Source organism: Scyliorhinus torazame, chromosome 4, assembly GCF_047496885.1.
Source record: "Scyliorhinus torazame isolate Kashiwa2021f chromosome 4, sScyTor2.1, whole genome shotgun sequence".
Lineage (NCBI taxonomy): Eukaryota > Metazoa > Chordata > Chondrichthyes > Carcharhiniformes > Scyliorhinidae > Scyliorhinus > Scyliorhinus torazame.
Genome location: NC_092710.1, coordinates 344314924 through 344341999, shown reverse-complemented (window position 1 = coordinate 344341999; position 27076 = coordinate 344314924). Strand labels below are relative to the sequence as shown.

Sequence of the window (27076 nt, the reverse complement as noted above, 5' to 3'; positions counted from 1 at the left end):
AAAGCAAGGTTACATTCGCTACCCTCCAATTTATAGGAACCATTCCAGAGTCCAAAGGATTTTGGATAATGATCACTAATAGATCTATTATTTCTAGGGCCACTTCCTTAAGTGCTCTGGGATGAAGATTATCAGGCCCTGGAGATTTGTCCACCTTCAATCCCATTATTTCCCCAAAATGATTTGTTTACTAATACTAATTTCCTTCAGCTTCTCACTAAATCTTGTGTTTCTCAGAACTTCCGGTACGTTATTCATGTCTTCCTTTGTGAAGACAGAAAGAAAATGTTTATTTAGTTCCTCAACAATTTCTTTGTTCCCTGTTATAAATTCCCCCATTCCTGACTGTAAGGGGCCTACATTAGGTTTTCTTAATCTTTTTCTCTTTACATACCTATAGAAACTTTTCCAGTCAGTTTTTATGTTCCCTGCTTGTTTACTTTCAAATTGTATTTTCCCCTTCTTAATCAATCCCTTGGCCCGCCTTTGCTGAATTTTAAACTGTTCCCAATCCTCAGGTCTATTGTTGAGGGGTCTATAAACTACTCCCACCAGTGTCTTCTCCTTGTTATTTCTTACCCCTACCCATATGGATTCTACACATTCCAATCGAAGATCATTTCTTGCTATTGTACTTACTCCATCTCTTACTAAGAAAGCTACCTCATTACCCTTTTCTTCCTGCCTGTCCTTACGAAAAGTCACATACCCCTGAATATTTACTTCCCCGGTTTAATCTCCTTGTACCCATTTCTCTGTAATGGCTATAAAATCGAACCCATTAATCGCATTTTGTGCTGTTAATTCATTTATTTTGTGCCAAATACTATGTGCATTTAAGTAAAGAGCCATTATTTTCACTTTTTCGAAGTTTTTTTCCCCCTTTGACCCTATTTGTTGCTTTTTTAATGTTTGTACACTCTGTCACTTCCTGTCAGACTCTGGGTATTATTACCTAAATAGCTGCCTTGTAATGCTGTCACATCCTTTTACTTTGTAAGCCTACATATCCCATCTATAGAATCAATCCCCCCTCTATTTAGTTTAAGGCCCTCTCATCATGCCGAGAAGCTCAACCATTTTCCCTTGAGCTGGCTTCGGGGGCTTTTAAAGATCAGGTCGCAGGATAAAATACCAGGCACTGAGGTGCTCACCCGAGCTGGCAAGCCAAGCACCCACACCATACTGAGACCGTCACAACTGAGTTGGTCTCGTCATGTAGCCTGACATTCACTGAATAGTAAGTCTTCTATGGAGAGCTCAACTCCAGGGTGCACTCTCATGGCAGTCAATAGAAGTGTTGCCAGGACACTATGAAAGCTTCACTTGGGAACTTTGATATCAACGTCTAATCCTGGGTGGAGCTCACCAAGGATTACCACATTTGGTGCAACCATATAAAAAATATGTGAGCTCCTTTGAAAGCAAGTTCAGTACAAAAGCAGTCTGAAAATACAAGCAGAGGAAATCTTGAGCCAACAACTCACCCAAACCTGAGTTGCCTGCAATATCCTGTCCTATTTTCAGCAGAACCTTCCAGGCACAGATAGGCCTGAGCTGTCACCCATCACCATGGGAACCTTACTAAAATCCACTAGTGATAAATATGGTCATCTTTGCCTCAAAGGCGAAACAAAAAGATTTATGAGGATGTTTTCATGGAATGGAAAATCTTAGGTATGAGAAGGACTTGATAGGCTGTGGTTATTTTCTTTTTGGAACAGAGGTTGTTGAGGGGAGGTGAAATTGAGATTGTTGAAAATTATTAGAGGCCTGTTTAGAGTGGATATTTCCCATAGCAGAGAAGCCAGTAATCAGGGAAATTAATTTAAGTAATTGGTAGAATGCTTCTAAGGGAGCTGAGGAGAAACTCTTTCACTCGCAGTGGATGGTGTGGAACATTGTCTGAAAGGATGCTAGAGGTAGAATGAACAACAAAAACGGTGTTCAGTTGGAAAACTCTTTTCCAGCCAGCAAAAATGAAAATGGGCTGAATGGCTCCCATCTGTGCCATAGAGTTTCTGTGATTTCCGTTCTGTGTTGATGTAGGTTTTGTCTTATTGTAAAACTCCAGTAAATTTCATAGTTTAGAGAATAATTGAATTGATAATTTTATTTCTTGACAATTCATTACAACTAGGTTCATTATGACTTTGGCTTGAGAAACATTCTTTCTGTATTGAGGACATTGGGAGCTCAGAAGAGAGCACGGCCAGAGGACAGTGAATCAACAATTGTCATGAGAGTGCTGAGGGACATGAATCTGTCAAAACTGGTGAGTAGGACATGGGACTCTATTTCCTTAAACTGGAAATGGCTATGATAGTCTACCAACATATATTTCAGATCACAGACCAGGCAAATGTGGCAGCAGATCAAGAGAGTCAGTAAGATTCATTTAATGGGGGAAATGAGTTATTTCAGAAATTTGCTTTTTTAACTTTTGTCCCCAGACTTTCCTTTTTTTCTTTGTTACAGAATAGGGATGACCGATCTGAGATAGTCGAGATATCTGAATTTACAGTGCAGAAGGAGGCCATTTGGCCCATCGAGTCAGCACTGGCCCTTGGAAGTGGAATGTATCTAAGCCCACGCCTCCACCCTATCCCCGTAACCCAGTAACTCCACCTAACCTTTTGGACACTAAGGGCAATTTATCATGGCCATTCCACCTAACCTGCACACCTTTGGACTGTGGGAGGAAACCGGAGCCCGGAGGAAACCCACGCAGACACGGGAAGAACGTGCAGACTCCGCACAGACAGTTACCCGAGACCAGGGGCGTCATTCTCCGACCCCCCAGCGGGTCGGAGAATGGCCGTTGGCCGCCGTGAATCCCGCCCCCGCCGGTTGCCGAAGTCTCCGAAGGGAGAAAAGTCGGCGGGGCGTTAATGGCGCCGCTGCCGTCGGAGAATGGCACCAGTCTGCGCAAGGCAGCCGATTTTCGGCCTGCCGTTATTCTCCCTTCCGGATGGGCCGAAGTCCTGTCGACGTGATGACCGTTCACGTCGACGTAAATTAAACCTCCTTTTCATCGGCGTGACCCTGTGCTCCAGGTTCACGCCGACCAGCGTGGAGGTGAGTGACGGCCTGGGGGGTTGGCTCTGGGCAGGCGATGGCGTGGCCGCAGTCTGAATGTGTGAGGAGAGGTGTGTCTCGGGTTGTGTGTGTGTGTGTGCGGCGGGGGGGGGCGGGGGGGGGGGGCTGGTTAGAGTGGGCTGGGCTCCGGGGGAGTCCCGGGAGGGGGTTCCGTGCTGGGGAGGGGGATGGGGAGTCCGTGCTGGGGAGGTGGATGGGGGGTCCGTGCCGGGGAGGGGGATGCGAAGGCAAGTGAGTTGGTCCACCTGGCCAGGTGCCAGCCTTCAACAGTTGGACCCATGCGGTCCATGCCACCTGGCTGGGGGGAGGAGGGGATATGGGCAATGATGACATGTCGTCGTTCCCCTCCCCCCCACCAGGCCGTCATGTTTTCCGATCATCCAGCGATGTTGGCCGCCGTGGCGGCAGCCGCTAATGTCTATGTTGCCCTGGATGAGGAGGAGGAGGAGCGTGCCAGAGAGGCGCGCAGAGGGACAGGCGGCAGCCGCCCAGGCTAGAGGGACACCTGACCGACAGGACGAGGAGGGGGAGGAGGACGTCGCGGCCCCACGGCAACGGAGGCACCCGAGGGCGCCCCGTGTGTACCGGCCCCGGCAGTCATACCAGGACCTCACGGACCGGGAATGCAGGAGGAGTCTCCGGATGAGGCGGGAAACCGCGGCACACATCTGCCACCTGCTGGCACACCTGTCACCGCGTGGCACTGGCGGGGGACACCCTCTCCCTGTGTCCGTCAAGGTTACGGTGGCCCTGAACTTTTATGCAACGGGGTCATTCCAGGCAACGAGTGGGGACCTGTCCGGCATATCGCAGACATCGGTGCATCGGGGCAGTGACAGATGCCCTATATGCCATGGCGCACCACTACATCCGCTTCCCTGTGGACCGGGCCAGCCAAGATGCCCGGGCCATGGGCTTCTCTGCCGTGGCCAGGTTCCCCATGGTCCAGGGCGCGATTGATGGGATGCACGTCGCCGTGCGGCCACCTGCACCAATAGGAAGGGGACCTATTCGATGAACATACAGGTGGTCTGCGACCACCGCATGATGATCCTGCACGTCTGCGCTCGTTACCCAGGCAGTGTACACGACTCATACGTGTTGTCGCGGTCATCCATCCCCGGCATGTACAAGGGACGCCATCCCCGGCTGAGGGTCTGGTTGCTGGGCGACAGGGGCTACCCATTGCGATCGTGGCTGATGACGCCTATACGGAGGCCACGCAATGAGTCGGATAAACCGCTACAATGATGCCCATGTAGCGACAAGGGGAGTGATAGAGAGGTGCTTTGGCGTGCTGAAGATGCGTTTCAGGTATCTGGACCTCTCTGGGGGCGCCCTCCAGTATCGGTCAGATAGGGTCGGCCGCATCATTGTGGTGTGCTGCGTCCTGCACAACATAGCCCAGCAGAGGGGCGATGTGCCGCAGGCAGAGGAGGGCGGAGTGGAGAAGCAGCAGGAAGAGGCGCAGTCCTCCCCAGATGAGGGGATGGGGGTAATGGTCAGGGCAGACGGGGTAGACACAGGCGGGTGTCTGTCCACCGTTACCGGCTGGCCCAGCGGACACGGGACAGACTGATAGCCGCCCGCTTCACTGACTAGATGGGCGTGGGAATCGGGTAGTATGGCCACAGACCGCACACCATGGCAACAGCCGACCACCCACACCCCCCACCCATTCACCCACCCAGCACCCTCACCCCCCTCCCCAACCCCACCCACCCCACCCGCATGCACACACCCCCCCCCCCCCCCCAGTGCCGATCCACCTGCGGCACAACGGGCCGGGCTCACACAGTTGCGGGTGGACGCGTGTCTATCGCAGGCCATGGAGGATGATGACAACCCGCCCTGCGATGAGCTCCTGGCTCTACATCGTTGGACTATGTCTGACCCATGGCCACAGTACCACCATCCACCCGGACCATCCCTGCATGTGGGTGTGACACTGCAGCGCACGGTCCCGTCCTCTGCCCGGGGGGAACGGGGCAGACTCACCTGGGGCTGAGGTAAGACCACCCCTCACACACACACTTGCGCTCAACGTATATGACACCCCCGCACGCTTTGGACAGAGCACAAAGGCAGCTTCTGTAGGTGTAACATTGACTTTAATAACCAAACGAGTTCATGCACGTGCCCTAGCCCCTAAAACTCATATGTGCCCTGCACCCGTGCCAACTTACTCAGTGTCTAATTGTTTGGCCTTACGGGCCCTTTGACTACGTCTACGTGGTTCCCCAGACGGCACAGCAGAACTGGAGGTGGACTCCTGTGATTCCTGCCCTCTGACACGGAATCCCTTTGGTGGCCGTTTCCTGGGGCGTCCTGGCCTAGATGGGCCAGGCTGCGGCCCGGACGACTGGGATGGCGAGCTGCCAGCCTCTCCTGCCCGTTGCCCACCCGATGCACCTGGGACGGAAGGGGGGGGAGTCCGAGGTGTCGCGGTGTTACGGGACCTCCCCTACATGGGGAGCCGGGACGGACCACACCACCTCCTCCTCCCTCGGGATGCCCGATGGCCCCCAGGCCTCTACATGGGTGGGGGATGCGAACGGACTGGCCATCCGACGCCCCCCCGACATCTGGCGCTGCCAGTCCTGGAGGCCCGTGCTGGTATCGACAGGGGTCTGCAGGTTTGCAGCCATGGGGCCCAGGAGGTTGGCAAATCCTGTCTGTGACAGTGCGACGCCGGCTCGCACATGGCCACTGGCGCCGATGCCCTCAGCGATGGCCTGCAGAGACTGGGCCATGGCCCGCAGAGACTGGGCCATGGCCTGCTGAGACTGGGCTTTGGTGTTGAGCGCCTCTGCCATCTGGCGCTGGCACTGGCTCATGGCCTCCTGTGAGAGGGCAGCCATGTCCTGGGTCACAGACGCCGCCTGCACGGAAAGCCCCAGGCCTCGCAAACCGTTCCCCATGTCTGACACCGTCGCACCCATTGCCTCCACCGCGGACGCCACCCGTGCGGTGTCGGCCTGGGTGGCACGCATGACCGGCACCACTCCCAGCTCCTGTACGCGGGTGGACTCCTCCACCTGCGACTGCAGCCGCCGCAAGCCGGCCGTCACCCTCTTCGCTTGTCTCCGGGTCGGTGGTTGCATCGGACCTATGTGTGGGTGTGGTAACTCCAGGAACCCGGGATCCATCTGGGCGGCAGATGTTCGCTTGGGCTGGGCTGCCCTCCGACCGCCCGGCCCCTCTGCTGCTCCTACCTCTACCTGCTGTACCGGGACGGCTGTGTTGTGCGCACCAGTGAGTGTAGCAGAAGCCACATCACTAAAGTGCCCAACCGAGGTGAGTGTTTCTGCGATGGTGGAGGGTGTTGGTGACAGCAGTGGCGTTGTGTCGTGCTCTTCGTCCCACTCTGAGTCCATGGCACTTTGGGGTGGGGGTTCGTCTCCACCCATCCACTCTGAGTCACTGTCCGGTATTTCGTCTTCCTGGGTAGTGCTGTCCCGGGTAGTGGTGTCCTGGGTAGTGGTGTCCTGGGTAGTGGTGTCCTGGGTAGTGGTGTCCTGGGTAGTGGTGTCCTGGCTCGGATGTGACGGGGGCCTGTGGCTGCCCCCCTCGTCGCTGGGTGGTCGCTCCCGCACGTGACGGGGGTGTCGTCTCCCTGTTGCTCCAGGTCTCTCCGTCTCCCGTGGTGTGCGAGGGGCATCCTGCGGGCGTCGCATGCTGGAGGGTCCGGGTCTCTCTGTCTCCCGTGGCCTCCGAGGGGCATCCTGCGGGCGTCGCATGCTGGAGGGTCCGGGTCTCTCTGTCTCCCGTGGCCTCCGAGGGGCATCCTGCGGGCGTCGCATGCTGGAGGGTCCGGGTCTCTCTGTCTCCCGTGGCCTCCGAGGGGCATCCTGCGGGCGTCGCATGCTGGAGGGTCCGGGTCTCTCTGTCTCCCGTGGCCTCCGAGGGGCATCCTGCGGGCGGTCTGCATCTGCGGGGATGGGTGCCTGGACGTTTGGTCCTGCGATACACAATGAAGCATGCATGGTTAGACATCAGGCAGTGATCAGGTGATATGGGGGAGGGGGATATAGGGGAGGGGGGATTTGGGGACGGGCTGTCGGTGGCTCACTTGCTAGTACGCCCCCGACCTCTGCATCAGCAACCTCCCGGTCCTCAGGTCCGCCAGCCAGTTCCAGGGCCCTTTCCTCGTGTTCGGTCAGTGGCCTCTCATCAGCGGGGCCTCCTTCAGTCCTCAAATGCTCCCTATTGTTGTGTGCGCGCTTCTCCTGTGGGGGGGTGGGGGGTGGGTGGGGGTGGTGGCAGGGGTAAAAGGCAACACTGTTAGGCGGGTATATGAATGCACGCCATCGGTTGCGCGTGCATTGCAGAGGTTAAGGTTAGGGCTGGATTCACTTGGGGATATGGGGGAGGGGGGATATGGGGGAGGGGGGATATTGGGGAGGGGTGATATGGGGGAGGGGGATATGGGGGAGGGGGGAATATGGGGGAGGGGGGATATGGGGAGGGGGGATATGGGGGAGGGGGGATAATGGGGAGGGGGGATATGGGGGAGGGGGGATATGGGGAGGGGGATATGGGGGAGGGGGGATATGGGGGAGGGTGATATGGGGGAGGGGGGATATGGGGGAGGGGGGATATGGGGGATATGGGGGTGGGGGATATGGGGGAGGGGGGATATGGGGAGGGGGGATATGGGGAGGGGGGATATGGGGGAGGGGGGATATGGGGAGGGGGATATGGGGAGGGGGCATATGGGGAGGGGGGATATGGGGGATATGGGGGAGGGGGGATATGGGGGTGGGGTGATATGGGAGAGAGGTGATATGGGGGAGGGGGGATATGGGGGATATGGGGGAGGGGGGATATGGGGGAGGGGGGATATGGGGAGGGGGGATATGGGGGAGGGGGGATACGGGGAGGGGGGATATGGGGGAGGGGGATATGGGGAGGCTCACCCTGCCTGCTCTGACGAGGTCGTTCACCTTCTTGTGGCACTGGGTGCCTGTCCGTGGTGTCAGGGCCACAGCGGTGACGGCCTCTGCCACTTCCCTCCACAGACGCCGGCTGTGGCATGGCTGAACTCTGCGGCCGTGTCCGGGATGCAGGGCGTCCCTCCTCTGCTCCACCGCGTCCAGGAGCTCCTCCACATCCCGTTACTCGAACTTCGGGCTGAGCGGCGGCCAGCCATCCAGTCGGGTGTTGCGGTCGGGTGTTGCGGTCGGGTGGGGGGGAGCAGCGCGGCCTTATGAGCCGTCACGCCGTGCGGCGCGTATGACGCTACACGGCGTGAACCACTGCGCAATCGCGGATCCCGTTACGTCGCTGCTAGCCCATTTCGGGCCGGAGACTTTCGACCCATTTTTCCGACGTGGCGCAAGTCGGATTTGCGCCGTTTTTTGCGCCGATCGGCGGACTTTCCGCCGATAACGGAGAATTTCGCCCCAGAATTGAACCCAGGTCCCTGGAGCTGTGAGGCAGAAGTGCTAACCACCGTGCCACCCCATATGTCACAGAAAGTATGTCTCGCCTAGAAAGGGCGAGAACCTGAGCGCAACTCATTTGCATTCATTTTAATCTCATCAGCGATGTTAAAGTTGAATACAGCGGCTTCCCAGTTTTCACTCATCTCCTCCACACCCCCGACCCTCCAGCCCTCCCCAGCAGGAGGTCACCTGGGCACGAATCACTGCTGATCACCAAAAGCAGGGACCAGTGAGGCACGATCAATTGGACTAAAGACGATAGTTGAATCCAAACTGAGGCTTTATTGCTATCATGTGATGTGTGGCCTCCCACAGCAGCTGGCGAAATGGCTGCGAGCTGGAGGACACGCATGTTTACACCTCTCCTCCTGGGCGGAGCCAACAGGCAGGGGCTACAGGCGAACCTGTAGTGCAGGTTCTACCGTAAATCCTCTAATATAGGTACAACAATGGTTTACCACATTCACCCCTGTTACAAATTGAGTCGGGAGGTGGGGGCGGATAACTATGTACAATAATGAGATAATATTTACAACGCAAACAAATGTCTATTGACGCCCGATGAACTGGTCAGAGGTTTAGCCGGTCCGGGGCCTTGATGTTCCTCTGGGAGCGACAAAGTGGTGTCGGCGATGTTGGTGCTGACCTGGTCGAAGGTGACTCCGGGAACGTGCCAAAATCCTCTTCATCGACGGGCGTGGGCAGGGGGGGGGGGCGGTCCTATGGGGGTGCTGTTGTGAGAGACAGGGGAGGGGAGGGTGCCGCGGGGGGCGAAGGAGGTGGTGTGGGGGTGGAACCTGCTGGTGCCAGGTCCCTGAGGGAGACAGTATCCTGGCGGCCGTCGGGGAATGCCACGTAGGCGTACTGGGGGTTTGCGTGGAGCAAGTGCACCCTCTCCACCAACGGGTCCGCCTTGTGGATTCGGACATATTTGCGGAGAAGCACGGTTCCCAGAGCTGTGAGCCAAGTCGGGAGTGACACCCCAGATGTGGACTTCCTGGAGAAGGCAAAGAGACGTTCATGCGGTATATTGTTAGTGGCAGTGCAGAGTAATGAGCGAATGGAATGGAGTGCATCAGGGAGGACCTCTTGCCAGCGGGAGGCTGGGAGATTTCTGGACCGTAGGGCCAGCTGGACGGCCCTCCATACCGTCCCATTCTCCCTTTCTACCTGTCCGTTTCCCCGGGTGTTGTAGCTTGTCGTTCTGCTGGAGGCAATGCCCCTGTTGAGCAGGAACTGACGTAGCTCATCACTCATGAATGAGGATCCCTTGTCACTGTGGATGAAGGGCTGGAAACTGAACAGAGTGAAGTTCGAATTGAGGGCTTTAATGACGGTGGCAGACGTCATGTCGGGGCATGGGATGGCGAAGGGAAACCGGGAGTATTCATCGATCACACTGAGGAAATATGTATGACGATCGGTGGAGGGGAAGGGCCCTTTGAAATCCACGCTGAGGCGTTCAAAGGGGCGGGAGGCCTTCACCAGGCGTGCGCGGTCCGGCCGGTAGAAGTGCGGCTTGTACTCCGCACAGACTTGGCAGTCCCTGGTGATTGTCCTTACTTCCTCGACGGAGTAGGGCAGATTTCATGCCTTAATGAAGTGGTACAACCGTGTGACTCATGGGTGACAAATGCTGTCGTGCAAGGTCTGGAGTCGGTCTACCTGTGCGCTGGCACATGTACCTCGGGATAGGGTGTCTGGGGGCTCGTTGAGTTTGCCAGGGCGATACATAATCTCGTTGTTATAGGTGGAGAGTTCGATTCTCCACCGCAAGATTTTATCATTTTTGATCTTGCCCCGCTGTGTGTTGTTGAACATGAAGGCTACCGACCGTTGGTCAGTGAGGAGAGTGAATCTCCTTCCGGGCAGGTAATGCCTCCAATGCCGCACAGCTTCAACGATAGCTTGGGCCTCTTTTTCGATGGATGAGTGCCGAATTTCAGAGGCATGAAGGGTGTGGGGAAAAAATGCCACGGGCCTGCCTGCCTGATTGAGGGTTGCGGCAAGGGCGACGCCTGATGCGTCGCTTTCTACTTGGAAGGGCAGTGTTTCATCCACAGCGTGCATTGTGGCCTTGGCAATATCAGCTCTGATCCGGGCGAAGGCCTGTTGGGCCTCGGCCGTCAGGGGGAAGTGGGTGGACTGTATGAGTGGGCGGGCCTTGTCCGCATAGTTTGGGACCCACTGGCGTAGTATGAAAAGAACCCCAGGCAGCGTTTGAGGGCCTTGGGGCAGTGGGAGAGGGGGAGCTCCATGAGGGGGCGCATGCGGTCAGGATCGGGCCCCAGAACTCCATTCTGGAACACATAGCCGAGGATGGCTAAGCGGTTTGTGCTGAACACACACTTCTCCTTGTTGTAAGTGAGGCTTAGGAGAGTAGCGGTGTGGAGAAATTTAGCAAGGTTGGAGTCGTGGTCCTGCTGATCATGGCCGCAGATGGTGACATTGTCTAGGTACGGAAAGGTGGCCCGCAACCCGTGCCGGTCGACCATTCGGTGCATCTCCCTTTGGAAGACCGAGACCCCATTAGTGACGCCGAAGGGGACCTAAGTAAGTGGTATAGGCGGCCGTCTGCCTCGAAGGCGTTGTATGGACGGTCCGATTTATGAATGGGGAGCTGGTGGTAGGCGGATTTCAGGTCTACAATTGAGAAGACCCGGTACTGTGCAATCTGGTTAACCATGTCAGATATGCATGTACCGGTTAATGGTATGGCTGTAATCCATGACCATTCGGTGCTTCTCCCCAGTTTTAACTACTACCACTTGAGCTCTCCAGGGGCTGTGGCTGGCCTCGATGATGCCTTCCCGAAGCAGCAGCTGGATTTCGGACATGATGAAGATCTTGTGCTGGGTGCTGTACCGTCTGCTCCTGGTGGCGGCTGTCTGTGGGGCCCATGAAGCTTAGGAGGGGTGGGCTGTGTAGTTGGGGGTGTAGGACTGGACGTTGCACAGGGCGACCGTCATGGAGAGCGCTAGTGTTTTAGTCTCTGCGCGGTCGCGCGTGGCCCCTTCTAGGAGCTGCTGGCGTATGATATCTGACCCAATTCCAGTCACGAAGGCGTCCCGCATGAGGAGGTCTGAGTGCTCCTTGGCCGTGATGTCCTGGCAGTCACAGTCCCGAGCTAGTGGGATTAGGGCCCTCCAGAAGTCTTCTATGGACTCACCAGGTAGTTGAGAGCGAGTGGCGAGCGCATGCCTGGCGAAGAGCGTGTTCGTCTTCTGCTCGTTGTTGTCCTTGAGTCGAATCATGGCTTCGGCGTAGTTCGGCGCATCCTGGATTAGTGGTAAGACTTTGGAGCTCAACCTGGAATATAAAATCTGGATTTTCTGAGCCTCCGGAACAGGGGTTGGCGCCGCGTTGATATACGCTTCAAAGCAAGCTAGCCAGTGCTGGAAGTCCTTTCTAGTGTCACTTGTGTGCGGATCCAGCTGCAGGCGATCCGGTTTAATATGGAGGTCCATCCTTAGAAACTGATAGCAATAAATTGAGGCACGATCAATTGGACTAAAGACGATAGTTGAATCCAAACTGAGGCTTTATTGCTATCAGATGTGTGGCCTCCCACAGCAGCTGGCGAAATGGCTGCGAGCTGTTCTTCCCAAAAGGGAACAAAGTCCCTGAGCGAGTGCGTTTAGCCGCATGTTTTCCAGCACTCCTAGTGCTGAGAAACCCGTGGCTATTCAACGCGACTCACTATGAATAAGGGGCCTAAACACGGAATGCGTGGCCGAGACCGCACATAGCCCCATTTTTTACAACAAGGAGCTCCGCTTACCGGATCTCCCCATTGTAGGGAGAAATCGGATGTCAATTGACCTTACCTGATCTCTCCCATGTGTGACGCCAGCCTACAATAATATGGTTCATTCTTAACTGCTCCTGAAAGTCTAGGAAGCTACTCAGTTTTTGTTTCTTAGCAATATACTGGACAAGAGCAGGGCAGGTATTTTCCAACTTCCCACCCCCTCAACCACACCTTCCCTGTGGGTTCTCCCGGCAGGGCTGGAAGGCATTGAAATCTCCATTCACATTGGTGGGACCCGAAGACCCCACTGGCATGAAGGGCTGGAAAATACCAGCCCAGCAGTGGGCAGTAGTCGAGACTTCCTGTTGATTCATTCAACAGGATCATCACAGAATCACAGAACTGTTACGGCGGAAAAGGACGCCATTTTCGGTACGGTGGCACAGTGGTTAGCACTGCTGCCTCACAGCACCAGAGACCCGGCTTCAATTCCACTGTCAGGTGACTGCGTGGAGTTTGCACTTTCTCCCCGTCTCTGCGTGGGTTTCCTCCGGGTGCTCCGGTTTCCTCCCACAGTCCAAAGATGTGCAGGTTAGGTGGAATGGCCATGATAAATTGTCCCTCAGTGTCCAAAATGTTAGTTGGGGTTACAGGGATAGGGTCTGGGAGTGGGCCTAGGCAGGGTCAGTGCAGACCTGATGGACCGAATGGCCGCCTTCTGCACTGTAGAGATTCAATGATTATATCTGCACCAGCTCTCCAAATGAGCATCATGACTCAGTGCCGTTCTCCTGCCTTTTCCCTGTAATTCTGCACATTGCTTCTATTCAAATGATCATCTGATGCCTTCTTGAAAACCTTGACTGAACCTGCCTCCAGCATACTTACAGTCAGTGCATTCCAGATCTATTCATCTAATCATATACTAATCATCTAGTAATCATCTAATGGTCTCTTGAATGCCTCAGTTGAACCTGTCTACACCACACTTCCAGGCAGTGAATTCCAGATCCAAAATACTCATTGTGCGCTGTGCACTCGCTGTGCCCAGGGGCTGGTTTAGCACAGTGGGCTAAATCGCTGGCTTATAATGCAGAACTCAGCCAGCATCGCGGATTCAATTCCCGTACCAGCCTCCCCGAACAGGCACTGGAATGTGGCGACTATGGGCTTTTCACAGTAACTTCATTGAAGCCTACTTGTGACAATAAGTGATTATTATTATTAAAACTTCCACACATCACATTTTTCCCTTTTGCGTTATCACTTTAAATCTATACCCTCTCAATCTTGATCCTTTTACTAACAGGAACAGTTTCTCCCTCTCTATTCTGTCCAGCCCCCTCATAATTTTGAACAAGTCTCCTGGACCTGATGGAATGTATCCCAGAGTGCTAAAAGAGATGGCTAGGGAAATTGCAAATGCACTATTGATAATTTGCCAAAATTCACTAGACTCTGGGGTGGTCCCGGCGGATTGGAAATTAGCAAACGTGACACCACTGTTTAAAAAAGGAGGTAGGCAGAAAGCGGGTAATTATAGGCCAGTGAGCTTAACTTCGGTAGTAGGGAAGATGCTGGAATCTATCATCAAGGAAGAAATAGCGAGGCATCTGGATGGAAATTGTCCCATTGGGCAGATGCAGCATGGGTTCATAAAGAGCAGGTCGTGCCTAACTAATTTAGTGGAATTTTCTGAGGACATTAACAGTGCGGTAGATAAAGGGGAGCCAATGGATGTGGTTTATCTGGATTTCCAGAAAGCCTTTGACAAGGTGCCACACAAAAGGTTGTTGCATAAGATAAAGATGCATGGCATTAAGGGGAAAGTAGTAGCATGGATAGAGGATTGGTTAATTAATAGAAAGCAAAGAGTGGGGATTAATGGGTGTTTCTCTGGTTGGCAATCAGTAGCTAGTGGTGTCCCTCATGGATCAGTGTTGGGTCCACAACTGTTCACAATTTACATAGATGATTTGGAGTTGGGGACCAAGGTGCAATGTGTCCAAGTTTGCAGACGACACTAAGATAAGTGGTAAAGCAAAATGTGCAGAGGATACTGGAAGTCTGTAGAGGGATTTGGATAGGCTAAGTGAATGGGCTAGGGTCTGGCAGATGGAATACAATGTTGACAAATGTGAGGTTATCCATTTTGGTAGGAATAACAGCAAAAGGGATTATTATTTAAATGATAAAATATTAAAACATGCTGCTGTGCAGAGAGACCTGGGTGTGCTAGTGCATGAGTCGCAAAAAGTTGGTTTACAGGTGCAACAGGTGATTAAGAAGGCAAATGGAATTTTGTCCTTCATTGCTAGAGGGATAGAGTTTAAGACTAGGGAGGTTCTGCTGCAATTGTATAAGGTGTTAGTGAGGCCACACCTGGAGTATTGTGTTCAGTTTTGGTCTCCTTACTTGAGAAAGGACATACTGGCACTGGAGGGTGTGCAGAGGAGATTCACTAGGTTAATCCTAGAGCTGAAGGGGTTGGATTACGAGGAGAGGTTGAGTAGACTGGGACTGTACTCGTTGGAATTTAGAAGGTTGAGGGGGAATTTTATAGAAACATATAAGATTATGAAGGGAATAGATAGGATAGATGCGGGCAGGTTGTTTCCACTGGCGGGTGAAAGCAGAACTAGGGGGCATAGCCTCAAAATAAGGGGAAGTAGATTTAGGACTGAGTTTAGGAGGAACTTCTTCACCCAAAGGGTTGTGAATCTATGGAATTCCTTGCCCAGTGAAGCAGTAGAGGCTCCTTCATTAAATGTTTTTAAGATAAAGATAGATAGTTTTTTGAAGAATAAAGGGATTAAGGGTTATGGTGTTCAGGCCGGAAAGTGGAGCTGAGTCCACAAAAGATCAGCCATGATCTCATTGAATGGTGGAGCAGGCTTGAGGGGCCAGATGGCCTACTCCTGCTCCTAGTTCTTATGTTGTTATGTTCTAAATCTCCTCTTAAGTTTTCTTCTCTCCAAGGAGAACAGTCCCAATCTCTCCAATCTATCCTTACAACTGAAGTTTCTGAACCCTGGAGCCATTCTTGTAAATCACTTCTGCGCTCTCTACAATGCACCCTTCCTATAGCGTGGTGCCCGGAACTGTACACAGTATTCCAGCTGAGGTCGAACTAGTGCCTTGTATAAGTTCAGAATAACCTCCTTGTTCTTGTACTCTATGCCGCTATTAATAAAACCCAGATACGATAACATTAAAGGCTATGGGTCAAATGCTGGCAAATGGGATTAGGTAAGCAGGTCACGTGTTTTTCATGCATCAGTGCAGCCTCAATAGGCCTAAGGGCTTCTTCTGCACTGTATTACCCTGTGATTCTGCGATATATACTTTATTAACTGCTCTCTTCATCTTTCCTGCCACCTTCAGTGATCTATACACATATAAACCCAGGTCCCTCTGCTCCTGCACCCCCTTAAGAAATTTACTCCTTATTTTATATTGTGTCTCCATGTTTTTCTTACCAAAATACATCAACTCACACTTTTCCACATTGAAAGTCATCTGCCACCTAACTGCACACTCCACCTTCCTGTAGTCTATACAGGTTGTCCCATCTGGCTTAGGTACCAACACAACCAGCGAACTCCAGCTACTCTTACTTGGCTCAATTAAATGATTCTCCAACGTGTATTGGATTTCCGCTTCTATCTGAGCTAGTTTCTGTGGGTTCAGTCGATATGGATGCTGCTTTGGAGTCACCTACGTCGACATACTGTTCAGTTAATGTATGCTTTTGCAGTAGCCTCAGAAGATACTTTCGTTGCTCTTCTTCTAAGTATGGAAACTCAGTATTTAACTGTTCTAGTATTATAGTATTTACTTGTCGTACCACAGGATGTTCGTTCTATGAAACGTCTTCCCCAACCTAATTCTTACTCTTTCTATCCTCTTCCGCTACCTTTACCATCTGACACACTGGTACCTTCCTATCCTCTTCCAAACAATGTTATTGTTTCAACATATTTATGTTGCATAATTGGTCCTTTTTCCTACGGTCTGGAGTATTGATTAGGAAAGTCACTTTTCCAAATTCGATTCCAACCTTGGGTGACTGTCTTTGTGGAGTTTATATGTTCTTTACATGTCTTCATGTATTTGTAGCTGCTGCGGGACTGACACCACTATCCATGTGCAGCCCATGTGCCTGGGGTCACTGCACATCCTGAAGACTTGGCCGCCCACCGAGGAGGAACCCAGAAGGGGAGGCCAGCAATGGCCCAAGGTGTACAGGCATCATTAATCTTTCAATGAGATGATGGACAGCATGTGCCACAGGAGACTCTATCTCAGGAGACAGATAGTACGGCACCTGTGCCACATCCTCGTGGACTTGGCACCCCTTGGCGGAGGAGGACACCCGCTCCCAGTGGCCGTGAAGGTCACCTCAGCAATCAACATCTATGTCACTGGTTCATTCCAGCACTCAAGCCGGGGCCTTTACAGCCTTTACAGCCCACAGGTGCATCCATGAGATCACGGATGTCCTGTATGCCAATGCATCAGGCTTTATCACCTTCAACCTGGACCAGGTCCAACAAAATGCCAGGGTTAGAACATAGAACATATAGTGCAGAAGGGCACTAAGGGCAATTTATCATGGCCAATTCGCCTAACCTGCACATCTTTGGACTGTGGGAGGAAACCGGAGCACCTGGAGGAAACCCACGCAGACACAGGGAGAACGTGCAGACTCCGCACAGACTGACCCAAGCTGGGAATCGAACCTGGGAACCTGGTGCTGTAAAGCAACAGTGCTAACCACTTGTGCTACCATGCTGCAGGATTCTCCACTATCGCCGGGATGCCCTTGCTCCAGGGGGCAATAGATGGCACGCATATCGCCCTGTGGGGGGCCGGAGGTTGGAGGTCATGCAGCGGGAGACCCTCACCATCACCAGATTCTCACAGGAAGAGGCTGTCTCCAAAACCTCAATCCCTACCCCTATTTCTCTCCTTCCCCACCAATTCTCCGTATCCCATCCCCCTCTCTTCCTCTAATCCACCCACATTTCCATCCTTTCCCCAATCCCCCAACAATCCCCATTCCCACCAATCCCCTCGCCCCCCCCCAATCACTGTGAGGAAAGCCCTTGTGCCCTTCAGTTTCTGTTCAGTCTGACTCCTGCCTTTCTGCTTACAGTATGCTCACACCACCCTCTGAACGGGGTCTGCATCAGGGGCATTTGATCTTGGACCACTGGGCTTGGGGGGGGGGGGGGGGGGGGCAGGGGTTGAGGGGAGCAGAGGGCAACAGGGGGTGGGGGTGCAGGTAAGGTGAAGATTAACATGACATGTATCAGTTGTAACGTGTTTTAACAGTGAACATTTGACATTTCCATTCTCCCAAGCTACAGATAGTGACCCCCCTCCCCCGATTGCCCCTAGTGCCCATTCAGTGCTCTTCAATCTTCTTGCTCTCTCGTGGTCTACTTCCATGTCTCGGTGTGTCCCCAAGCTGCACATCAGAGGTGCCCTTGGCGGATATCCTCTGGAGGGCCTGGAGCCGAAGGCCCTGAGCCAACCCACCAGCGCCACAGGTGACGCTGTTCCATCCCGTTCTGCCTGCTGCCCTTGAGGTAAGCCAGTGTCAGGAGGGGGGATTCAGAAGAACTGGAGACCACCGTCATTTCCTTGGTGGAATGCCCTGGGTTAGCCTCCACCATTTCCTCCTCCTTCGTAGTGCCCTTAGGACCCTGGGGGACTCCATGGGATGGAGAGGCAGCTGGAGTGAGCTCCAGAGGACTCTGAGTCATCTGCCTCTGCTAGTCCTCTGCAGCTCTACATTGGCTGCACCATGGTTTTGACATCCTCAGTGATGTCAGCACGGTAGCATTGTGGAGTAGGGTAGCACGGTAGCATTGTGGATAGCACAATTGCTTCACAGCTCCAGGGTCCCAGGTTCGATTCCGGCTTGGGTCACTGTCTGTGCAGAGTCTGCACATCCTCCCCGTGTGTGCGTGGGTTTCCTCCGGGTGCTCCGGTTTCCTCCCACAGTCCAAAGATGTGCAGGTTAGGTGGACTGGCCATGATAAATTGCCCTTAGTGTCCAAAATTGCCCTTAGAGTTGGGTGGGGTTACTGGGTTCTGGGGATAGGGTGGAGGTGTTGACCTTGGGTAGGGTGCTCTTTCCAAGAGCCGGTGCAGACTCGATGGGCCGAATGGCCTCCTTCTGCACTGTAAATTCTATGATGATGCTCCTCAGTGACTGGGCCACGCTCTGCAGTGTCTCGGTGATGGTATCCTCGAGCTCTCCTCGATGTTCTCTTCAGTGGCAGGAGGCCCTGGATGGCCCGGCTCGAGGTTAGATCCTGCAAGCAAGAGAAGTTTCATGTAGTCAGTGAGAGGGAAGGATAATTTTGACTGACACAAACAACTCACTTGAGGCAGGCCATCTGGTGGAAGGGGCAGTGGATCCTCACCTCTGTGGCATAGGCCGAACTCGCTGTCTTTGACTGCTCTCTCCTCGGTTAATCCCACGATCTCCAGGGCCCGTTCCTCATAAACGGTGAGGACTCTGATATCTGCAACTTCGCCGCCCCTCTGGGCCCTTTCATGTCTATTATGGGGTAACTTCTCCTGCGGAGACAAGAAGGGGCATTGTGAACTGCACGCTCGGTGCATGGGGAGTGGGGGGGGTCTATGGCATGTGTGGCCACCGCACCTGGACATGGAGGGGCTGTGCTGGTGGGTGCCAGAATGTGCTGGGGCACAAGTGTAGTGATTGGGATGGTCCGAGGTGCCACTTGTTGGGGGGGGAGGGGGTTTGTTGGAGGTCAGGGGGGTGGCAGGCGAAACACAGGGGGCCCGTGTTTACCCACCCTCGCAGCTCAGTGGAGGTTGTCGGTTTTCTTCCTGCACTGTATGGCAGTTCTCCTGGTCATGCTGTCCAAACTGACGGTCGCTGCCACTGCCTCCCAGGTGGTATTGGCGGCCCTGCTGCTGGTCCTCACACTGCCTAGGGGGGATAGAATTTCCCGTTCCGCACCCATGGCGTCCAGAGGTCTGGCCATGTCGTCAACCTTGAAGTGTGGAGCAGGGCTGTGTGGTGCCAGCTTGTGTGCTGGCTGGGAGTGAGCATTTAAAAGCAGATCCCCCTTGTTATCGGAGAGTTGCCAGGTGCAAGTCTGGCGAATCAGCTGGCAAGACAACCAGTACTGGTGTGAGGTTCGTGGGGGCTCATGTTCAGCACTGAATACCGTTAAATACGGGCCGCAATCTCACCAGTGCGGACAGGGGAAACACCCAGGAAATTGTGTCCGAATGACACTTAACTTTTTCCGTTAAATCGTGTCTAATGTTTCTTGTCCGCATGACGACTTCAGGGCTAAAGATAGGGAGAAATGTGATGGCACATTGTATATGAGTGAATGGTGCAAAACAGAAACATAGAACCATAGAAAATAGGAGCAGGAGGAGGTCATTCAGCCCTTCGAACCTGCTCCACCATTCATTATGATCATGGTAGATCATCCAACTCAATAGCCTAATCCTGCTTTCCCCCCCATATCCTTTGATCCCGTTCGCCCTAAGTGCTATATCTAATTGCTTCTTCAAAACGTGATGTTTTGGCCTCAACTACTTCCTGTAGTAATGAATTCCTCAGACCGTCCACTCTCTGGGTGAAGAAATTTCTTCTCGTCTCTGTCCTAAATACCCCGTATCCTCAGACTGTGACCCCTGGTTCTGAACATACTCATTGTCGGGAACATCTAACCTGTCTTGTCCTGTTAGAATTTTGTAGGTTTCTATGAGATCCCTCCTCATTCTTCTGAACTCCAGCGAATACAATCCTAACCGATTCAATCTCTCCCCATATGACAGTTCTGTCATTCCAGGAATCTTCTGGTAAACCTTCATTGCACTCCCTCTATAGCTAGAACATCCTTCCTCAGATAAAGATACCAAAACTGCGCCCAAAATTCCAGGTGTGGCTTCGCCAAGGTCCTGTATGATTGCATATGGTTCCTGTACTCGAATCCTCTCGCTATGAATGCCAATGTACCATTTACCTTATTTACCGCCTCTTGTATCTGCATGCTTACCTTCAGTGACTGATGGACGAAGACACCCAGGTCTCATGCACGTTCCCCTCTCCTAATTTATGGCCATTCAGAAAATAGTCTGCGTTCTGATTTTCACTACCAAAATGGATAACCTCGCATTTGACCAAGTTATACTTCATCTGCAATTAATTTGCCTACTCACTAAATTTGTCCAAATCACACTGAAGGACCTCTGCATCTTCCTCACAGCTCACCCTCCCACCCAACTTTGTGTCATCTGCAAATTTGGAGATGGGACATTTTGAAATGAAATGAAAATCGCTTATTGTCACAAGTAGGCTTCAAATGAAGTTACTGTGAAAAGCCCCTAGTTGCCACATTCCGGCACCTGTTCGGGGAGGAGGCTGGTATGGGAATTGAACCGTGCTGCTGGCCTGCCTTGGTCTGCTTTCAAAGCCAGCAATTTAGCCGTGTGCTAAACCAGCCCCAGTTCCCTCATCTAAATCATTAATATATATTGCGAATAGCTGGGTCCTAGCACCGATCCCTGTGGTACCCTACTAGTCACTGCCTGCCAATTTGCAAAAGATCTGTTGATTCCAGCTCTTTGTTTCCTGGCTGCCAACCAGTTTTCTATCCAGCTCAATACACCACCCCCAATCTCATGCACTTTAATATTACACACTAAACTCTTATGCGGAACTTTGTCAAAAGCCTTCTGAAAGTCCAAATATACCACATCCACTGGCTCATCCTCATCAACTTTACCAGATACATCCTCGAAGAATTCCAATAGATTTGTCAAGCATGATTTCCCCTCATAAATCCATGCTGACTCTGTCCGATCCTGCCACTGTTTTCTAAGTGCTTTGCTATAAAATCTTAGACAATGGATTCTAGAATTTTCTCCACTACTTACGTTAGGCTTACGGTCTATAATTCCCTCCTTTCTCTCTACCTCCCTTTTTAAATAGTGGAGTTACATTAGCCGCTCTCCAATCTACAGGAACTGTTCCAGAGTCTACAGAATCCTGGAAGATGACCACCAATGCATCCACTATTTCTAGAGCCATTTCCTTAAGTAAATATCAGGCCCTGGGGATTTATCAGCCTTCAATCCCATCAATTTCTCCAACACCATTTCTCTACTAATATTGAGTAGTGGAGAAGGTCAGTGATAGGTGTGAGCTTGGAGAGATTGCACAGAATCACCGTATAATACAGTGCAGAAGAGGCCCTTTGGCCTGCACCGATGCATGAAAGATACCTGACCATCTACCTAATCCCATTTGCCAGCACTTGGCCCATAGCCTTGAATGATATGATCATCCAGGTACTTCTTGAAGGATGTGAGGCAACCTGCCTCTTGCAACAAAGATGTGCAGGTCACAAGAAAGATGAAGTATTAATGGCAGTATGATGGACTTTGGAAGGTGCTGATCGTGGCATTAAGGTGAGACAGCAGAATGTGTTATTGGGAGAACAAAGGTAAAAGCTCAGTGAAACCAAACTTAAGAGCAAATAAAAGATGGCCAAGTGGGGGCTGGGTGCACTAGGGGCCAGGGGGAGAGGGGGGAGTTGGAGTGGTGGGGGGGGCGGTGGTGGGAGGAGTTGCAGTGGCGGGGGGTGGGTCATTTTGCATTGGGACAAAAAATATTTTGGGATATTAGCCAAAAAAAGGGGTTAAAATGAAAGAGAAGTCTCACAGTCCAAAGTTGTTGGGCGGGATTTTCCGTGCAGCCTTTTATAACGTGTTTTGGGATGGTGGAAGAGCCTCACCATTAGCTGGCAGTGAGATATTCCAGTCCCGTCACTCTCAATGACTTTTCTTGTTGTTCACACCCTCTGCCGCTGGGGAATCCATGACAGGGTGGCACAGCCAACAGAACCAGAAGATCCCTCTGGTGGAAATGGCTGGAAGATTTTGGCCATTGAGATTCATTCATTAAGCATCTTCCAAAACTAAAACAAAAATCCTAGAGATCACAGAAGTGGTCATCACTTATCTCTTTAAAATGAAAGCACTGAGTAGATTGTTTCTTGTTCCTGACTCCATCTTCCTACTTGTTTGTCAGTCCATCCGACAGTGTAACTCTGGGACATTGATGTGAATTTGCTTACAATCCTCTGATAATTTAAATGAGCTCAGCAAACTGGCCTGACCCATTGCAGTCCCGATGAAGCCATTGGGCCACCAGAATTTCTAGATTCCTATGCTTTGCAGCATGAGAATGGACAAGTGCTAATTGATTTACATTGCATTAACAGGTGGATGAAGATGAACCCCTTTTCCTCAGCCTGATTAGTGATCTGTTCCCGGGTATACAGCTGGATAGCAGCACCTACGTGGAACTGCAGGCAGCTGTAGCCAACCAGGTGGAAATAGGAGGATTAGTCAACCACCCTCCCTGGAATCTCAAACTGGTTCAGGTAGACACAATGAATTATTTAGCTATACACATACAGTAGGTATAATTTATCACATACATAGTTAACATTGTTTTAACATTTCCGAGGATTGATTTTCACAGCAAGTTCACAAAGTTAGAATTTGCATTCGTTTTTTGGACATTTGCAGCGCAGTTAACTCAAAACGTGAATAAAGTAGTCTTATTTCAGTGCAAACATATCACAACTGTGTTCAGTTTCTAAATGTGGAATAACAATACTTTAAAAGGACTTGGTTACTGAGTCACTGATATAAGGCAGTGATCCGATTTCAAAACACCTTTGTCTCATGCAGCAGTTGCTTTTGTTCAGTCTTATTGAGGCAGTCTTATTAAAGCTGTCTTATTGAGGCAGTCTTATTAAAGAAGTCTTATTGAGACAGTCTTATTGAGACAGTCTTATCGAGGCAGTCTTATTGAGAAAGTCTTATTGAGACAGTCTTATTGTGGCAGTGTAATTGTGGCGGTCTTATCGAGGCAGTCTTATTGAGGCGGTCTTATTGAGGCGGTCTTATTGTGGCAGTCTTATTGAGGCAGTCTTACTGAGACAGTCTTATTGAGACAGTTTTATTGTGGCGGTCTTATTGTGGCAGTCTTTTCAAGGCAGTCTTATAGAGGCAGTCTTATCGAGGCAGTCTTATTGAGACAGTCTTATTGTGGCGGTCTTATTGAGGAAGTCTTATTGAGGCAGTTTTATTGAGGAAGTCTTCTTGAGGCGGTCTTATTTAGGTGGTCCTTTTGAGGCGGTCTTATTGAGGCGGTCTTATTGAGGCAGTCTTATTGAGGCAGTTTTATTGTGGCAGTCTTATTGAGGCAGTTTTATTGAGGAAGTCTTCTTGAGGCGGTCTTATTGAGGTGGTCCTTTTGAGGCGGTCTTATTGAGGCGGTCTTATTGAGGCGATCTTATTGAGGAAGTCCTATTGAGGCGGTCTTATTGAAGCAGTCTTATTGAGACAGTCTTATTGAATCGGTCTTATTGAGGAAGTCTTATTGAAGCGGTCTTATTGAGGCGGTCCTATTGAGACAGTCTTATCGAGGCAGTCTTATCGAGGCAGTGTTATTGAGACAATCTTATTGAGGAAGTCTTATTGAGGCGGTCTTATTCAGGAAGTCTTATTGAGGAGATCAAATTGAGACAGTCTTATTGTGGCGGTCTTATTGTGGCAGTCTTATTGAGGCGGTTTTATTGAGGCGGTCTTATTGAGGCAGTCTTATTGAGGGGGTCTTATTGAGGCGGTCTTATTGAGGAAGTCTTATTGTGGCAGTCTTATTGTGGCAGTCATATTGAGGCAGTTTTATTGAGGAAGTCTTCTTGAGGCGGTCTTATTGAGGAAGTCTTATTGAGGAAGTCTTATTGTGGCAGTCTTATTGAGGCGGTCTTATTGAAGCGGTCTTATTGAGACAGTCCTATTGAGGCGGTCTTATTGAAGCGGTCTTATTGAGACAGTCTTATTGAATCGGTCTTATTGAGGAAGTCTTATTGAAGCGGTCTTATTGAGGCGGTCTTATTGAGACAGTCTTATCGAGGTAGTCTTATTAAGGCAGGGTTATTGAGACAATCTTATTGAGACAGTCTTATTGTAACGGTCTTATTGTGGCAGTCTTATTATGGCGGTCTTATTGTGGCAGTCTTATTGATTCAGTCTTATTGAGGCAGTCTTATTGAGGCGGTCTTATTGAGGCGGTCTTATTGAGGCAGTCTTATTGAGGCAGTCTTATTGAGACAATCATATTGTGGCAGTCCTATTGTGGCAGTCTTGTTGAGGCGGTCTTATTGAAGCGCTCTTATTGAGGCGGTATTATTGAGACAGTCCTATTGAGGCGGTCTTATTGAGGCAGTCTTATTTAAGCGGCATTATTGAGGCAGTCTTATTGAGCCGGTCTTATTGAGGCAGTCTTATTGAGGCGGCCTTATTGAGGAAGTCTTATTGAGGCGGCAGTCTTATTGATGCGGTCTTATTGAGATAGTCTTATTGAGACAGTCAAATTGAGGCAGTCTTATTGAAACAGTCTTATTGTGGCAGTCTTATTGAGTACTCTTGAGGAACTCTTGTTGAGGCGGTCTTATTGAAGCGCTCTTATTGAGGTGGTATTATTGAGGAAGTCTTATTGTGGCAGTCTTATTGAGGCGGTCTTATAGAGGAAGTCTAATTGAGGTAGTCTTATTGAGGCAGTCGTAGTGAAGCGCTCTTATTGAGGCGGTCTTTTTGAGGCGGTCTTATTGAGGCAGTCTGATTGAGGCGGTCTTATTGAGGCGGTCTTATTGAGGCAGTCTTATTGAGGCGTCTTATTGAGGTGGTCTTATTGAGGCGGTCGTATTGAAGCGCTCTTATTTAAGCGGTCTTATTGAGACAGTCTTATCGAAGCAGTCTTATCGAGGCAGTCTTGTTGAGACAGTCTCATTGAGACAGTCTTATTGAGGCAGTCTTATTGAGGCGGTATTATTGAGGAAGTCTTATTGAGGAAGTCTTATTGTGGCAGTCTTATTGTGGCAGTCTTATTGAGGCGGTCTTATAGAGGAAGTATAATTGAGATGGTCTTTTTGAGGCGGTCGTATTGAAGCGCTCTTATTGAGACGGTCTTATTGAGGCGGTCTTATTGAGCCAGTCTTCTTGAGGCGGTCTTATTGAGGCAGTCTTATTTAAGCGGCATTATTGAGGCAGTCTTATTGAGGCGGTCTTATTGAGGCAGTCTTATTGAGGCGGCCTTATTGAGGAAGTCTTATTGAGGCGGCAGTCTTATTGATGCGGTCTTATTGAGACAGTCTTATTGAGACAGTCAAATTGAGTCAGTCTTATTGAAACAGTCTTATTGTGGCAGTCTTATTGAGTACTCTTGAGGAAGTCTTGTTGAGGCGGTCTTATTGAAGCGCTCTTATTGAGGCGGTATTATTGAGGAAGTCTTATTGTGGCAGTCTTATTGAGGCGGTCTTATAGAGTAAGTCTAATTGAGGTGGTCTTATTGAGGCAGTCTTATTGTGGCAGCTTATTGACGCTGTCTTATTGAGGCGGTCTTATTGAGGCAGTCTTATTGTGGCGGTCTTATTGAGGCAGTCTTATTGTGGCAGTCTTATTGAGGCAGTCTTATTGAGGTGTTCTTATTGTGGCAGTCTTATTGAGACACGTTTTATTGAGGAAGTCTCATTGAGGTGGTCTTATTGAGCCGGTCTTATTGAGGAAGTCTTATTGAGGTGGTCTTATTGAGGCGGTCTTATTAAGACAGTCTTATCGAAGCAGTCTTATCGAAGCAGTCTTATTGAGCCAGTCTTATTGAGGCGGTATTATTGAGGAAGTCTTATCGAGGTGGTCTTATTGAGGCGGTCTTTTTGAAGCGCTCTTATTGAGTCGGTACTATTGGGGAAGTCTTATTATGGCAGTCTTATTGAGGTGGTCTTATAGAGGAAGTCTAAATGAGGTGGTCTTATTGAGGCGGTCGTATTGAAGCGCTCTTATTGAGGCTGTCATTTTGAGGCGGTCTTATTGAGGCATTCTTATTGAGGCAGTCTTATTGAGACAGTCTTATTGAGGCGGTCGTATTGAGGCGGTCTTATTGAGACAGTCTTATTGAGACAGTCTTATTGAGGTAGTCTTATTGTGGCGGTTTTATTGAGGAAGTCTTATTGAGGCGGTCTTATTGAGGTTGTCTTTTGAGGCGGTCGTATTGAAGTGCTCTTATTTAAGCGGTCTTATTGAGACAGTCTTATCGAAGCAGTCTTATCGAGGCAGTCTTATTGAGACAGTCTCATTGAGACAGTCTTATTGAGGCAGTCTTATCGAGGCGGTCTTATAGAGGAAGTATAATAGAGATGGTCTTATTGAGCCGGTCGTATTAAACGCTCTTATTGCGGCGGTCTTATTGAGGCGGTCTTATTGAGCCGGTCTTATTAAGACAGTCTTATCGAAGCAGTTTTATCGAGGCAGTCTTTTTGAGACAGTCTTATTGAGACAGTCTTATTGAGGCGGTCTTATTGAGACAGTCTTATTGAGGCGGTATTATTGAGGAAGTCTTATCGAGGTGGTCTTATTGAGGCGGTCTTTTTGAAGCGCTCTTATTGAGTCGGTACTATTGGGGAAGTCTTATTATGGCAGTCTTATTGAGGTGGTCTTATAGAGGAAGTCTAAATGAGGTGGTCTTATTGAGGCGGTCGTATTGAAGCGCTCTTATTGAGGCTGTCATTTTGAGGCGGTCTTATTGAGGCATTCTTATTGAGGCAGTCTTATTGAGACAGTCTTATTGAGGCGGTCGTATTGAGGCGGTCTTATTGAGACAGTCTTATTGAGACAGTCTTATTGAGGTAGTCTTATTGTGGCG

General features: G+C 50.7%; 1 protein-coding gene across 1 annotated transcript in view; it reads left to right on the top strand.

Moving 5' to 3' along the window:
* LOC140411190 (dynein axonemal heavy chain 8-like) overlaps positions 1-27076 on the top strand; it is a 2783184-nt gene that overhangs the window by 1113816 nt on the left and 1642292 nt on the right. Inside the window, exons 48-49 of the mRNA XM_072500280.1 lie at positions 2141-2275; positions 22587-22748. Coding sequence (XP_072356381.1) covers positions 2141-2275; positions 22587-22748 — 297 coding nt within the window. The remainder of the gene's footprint in view (positions 1-2140; positions 2276-22586; positions 22749-27076) is intronic.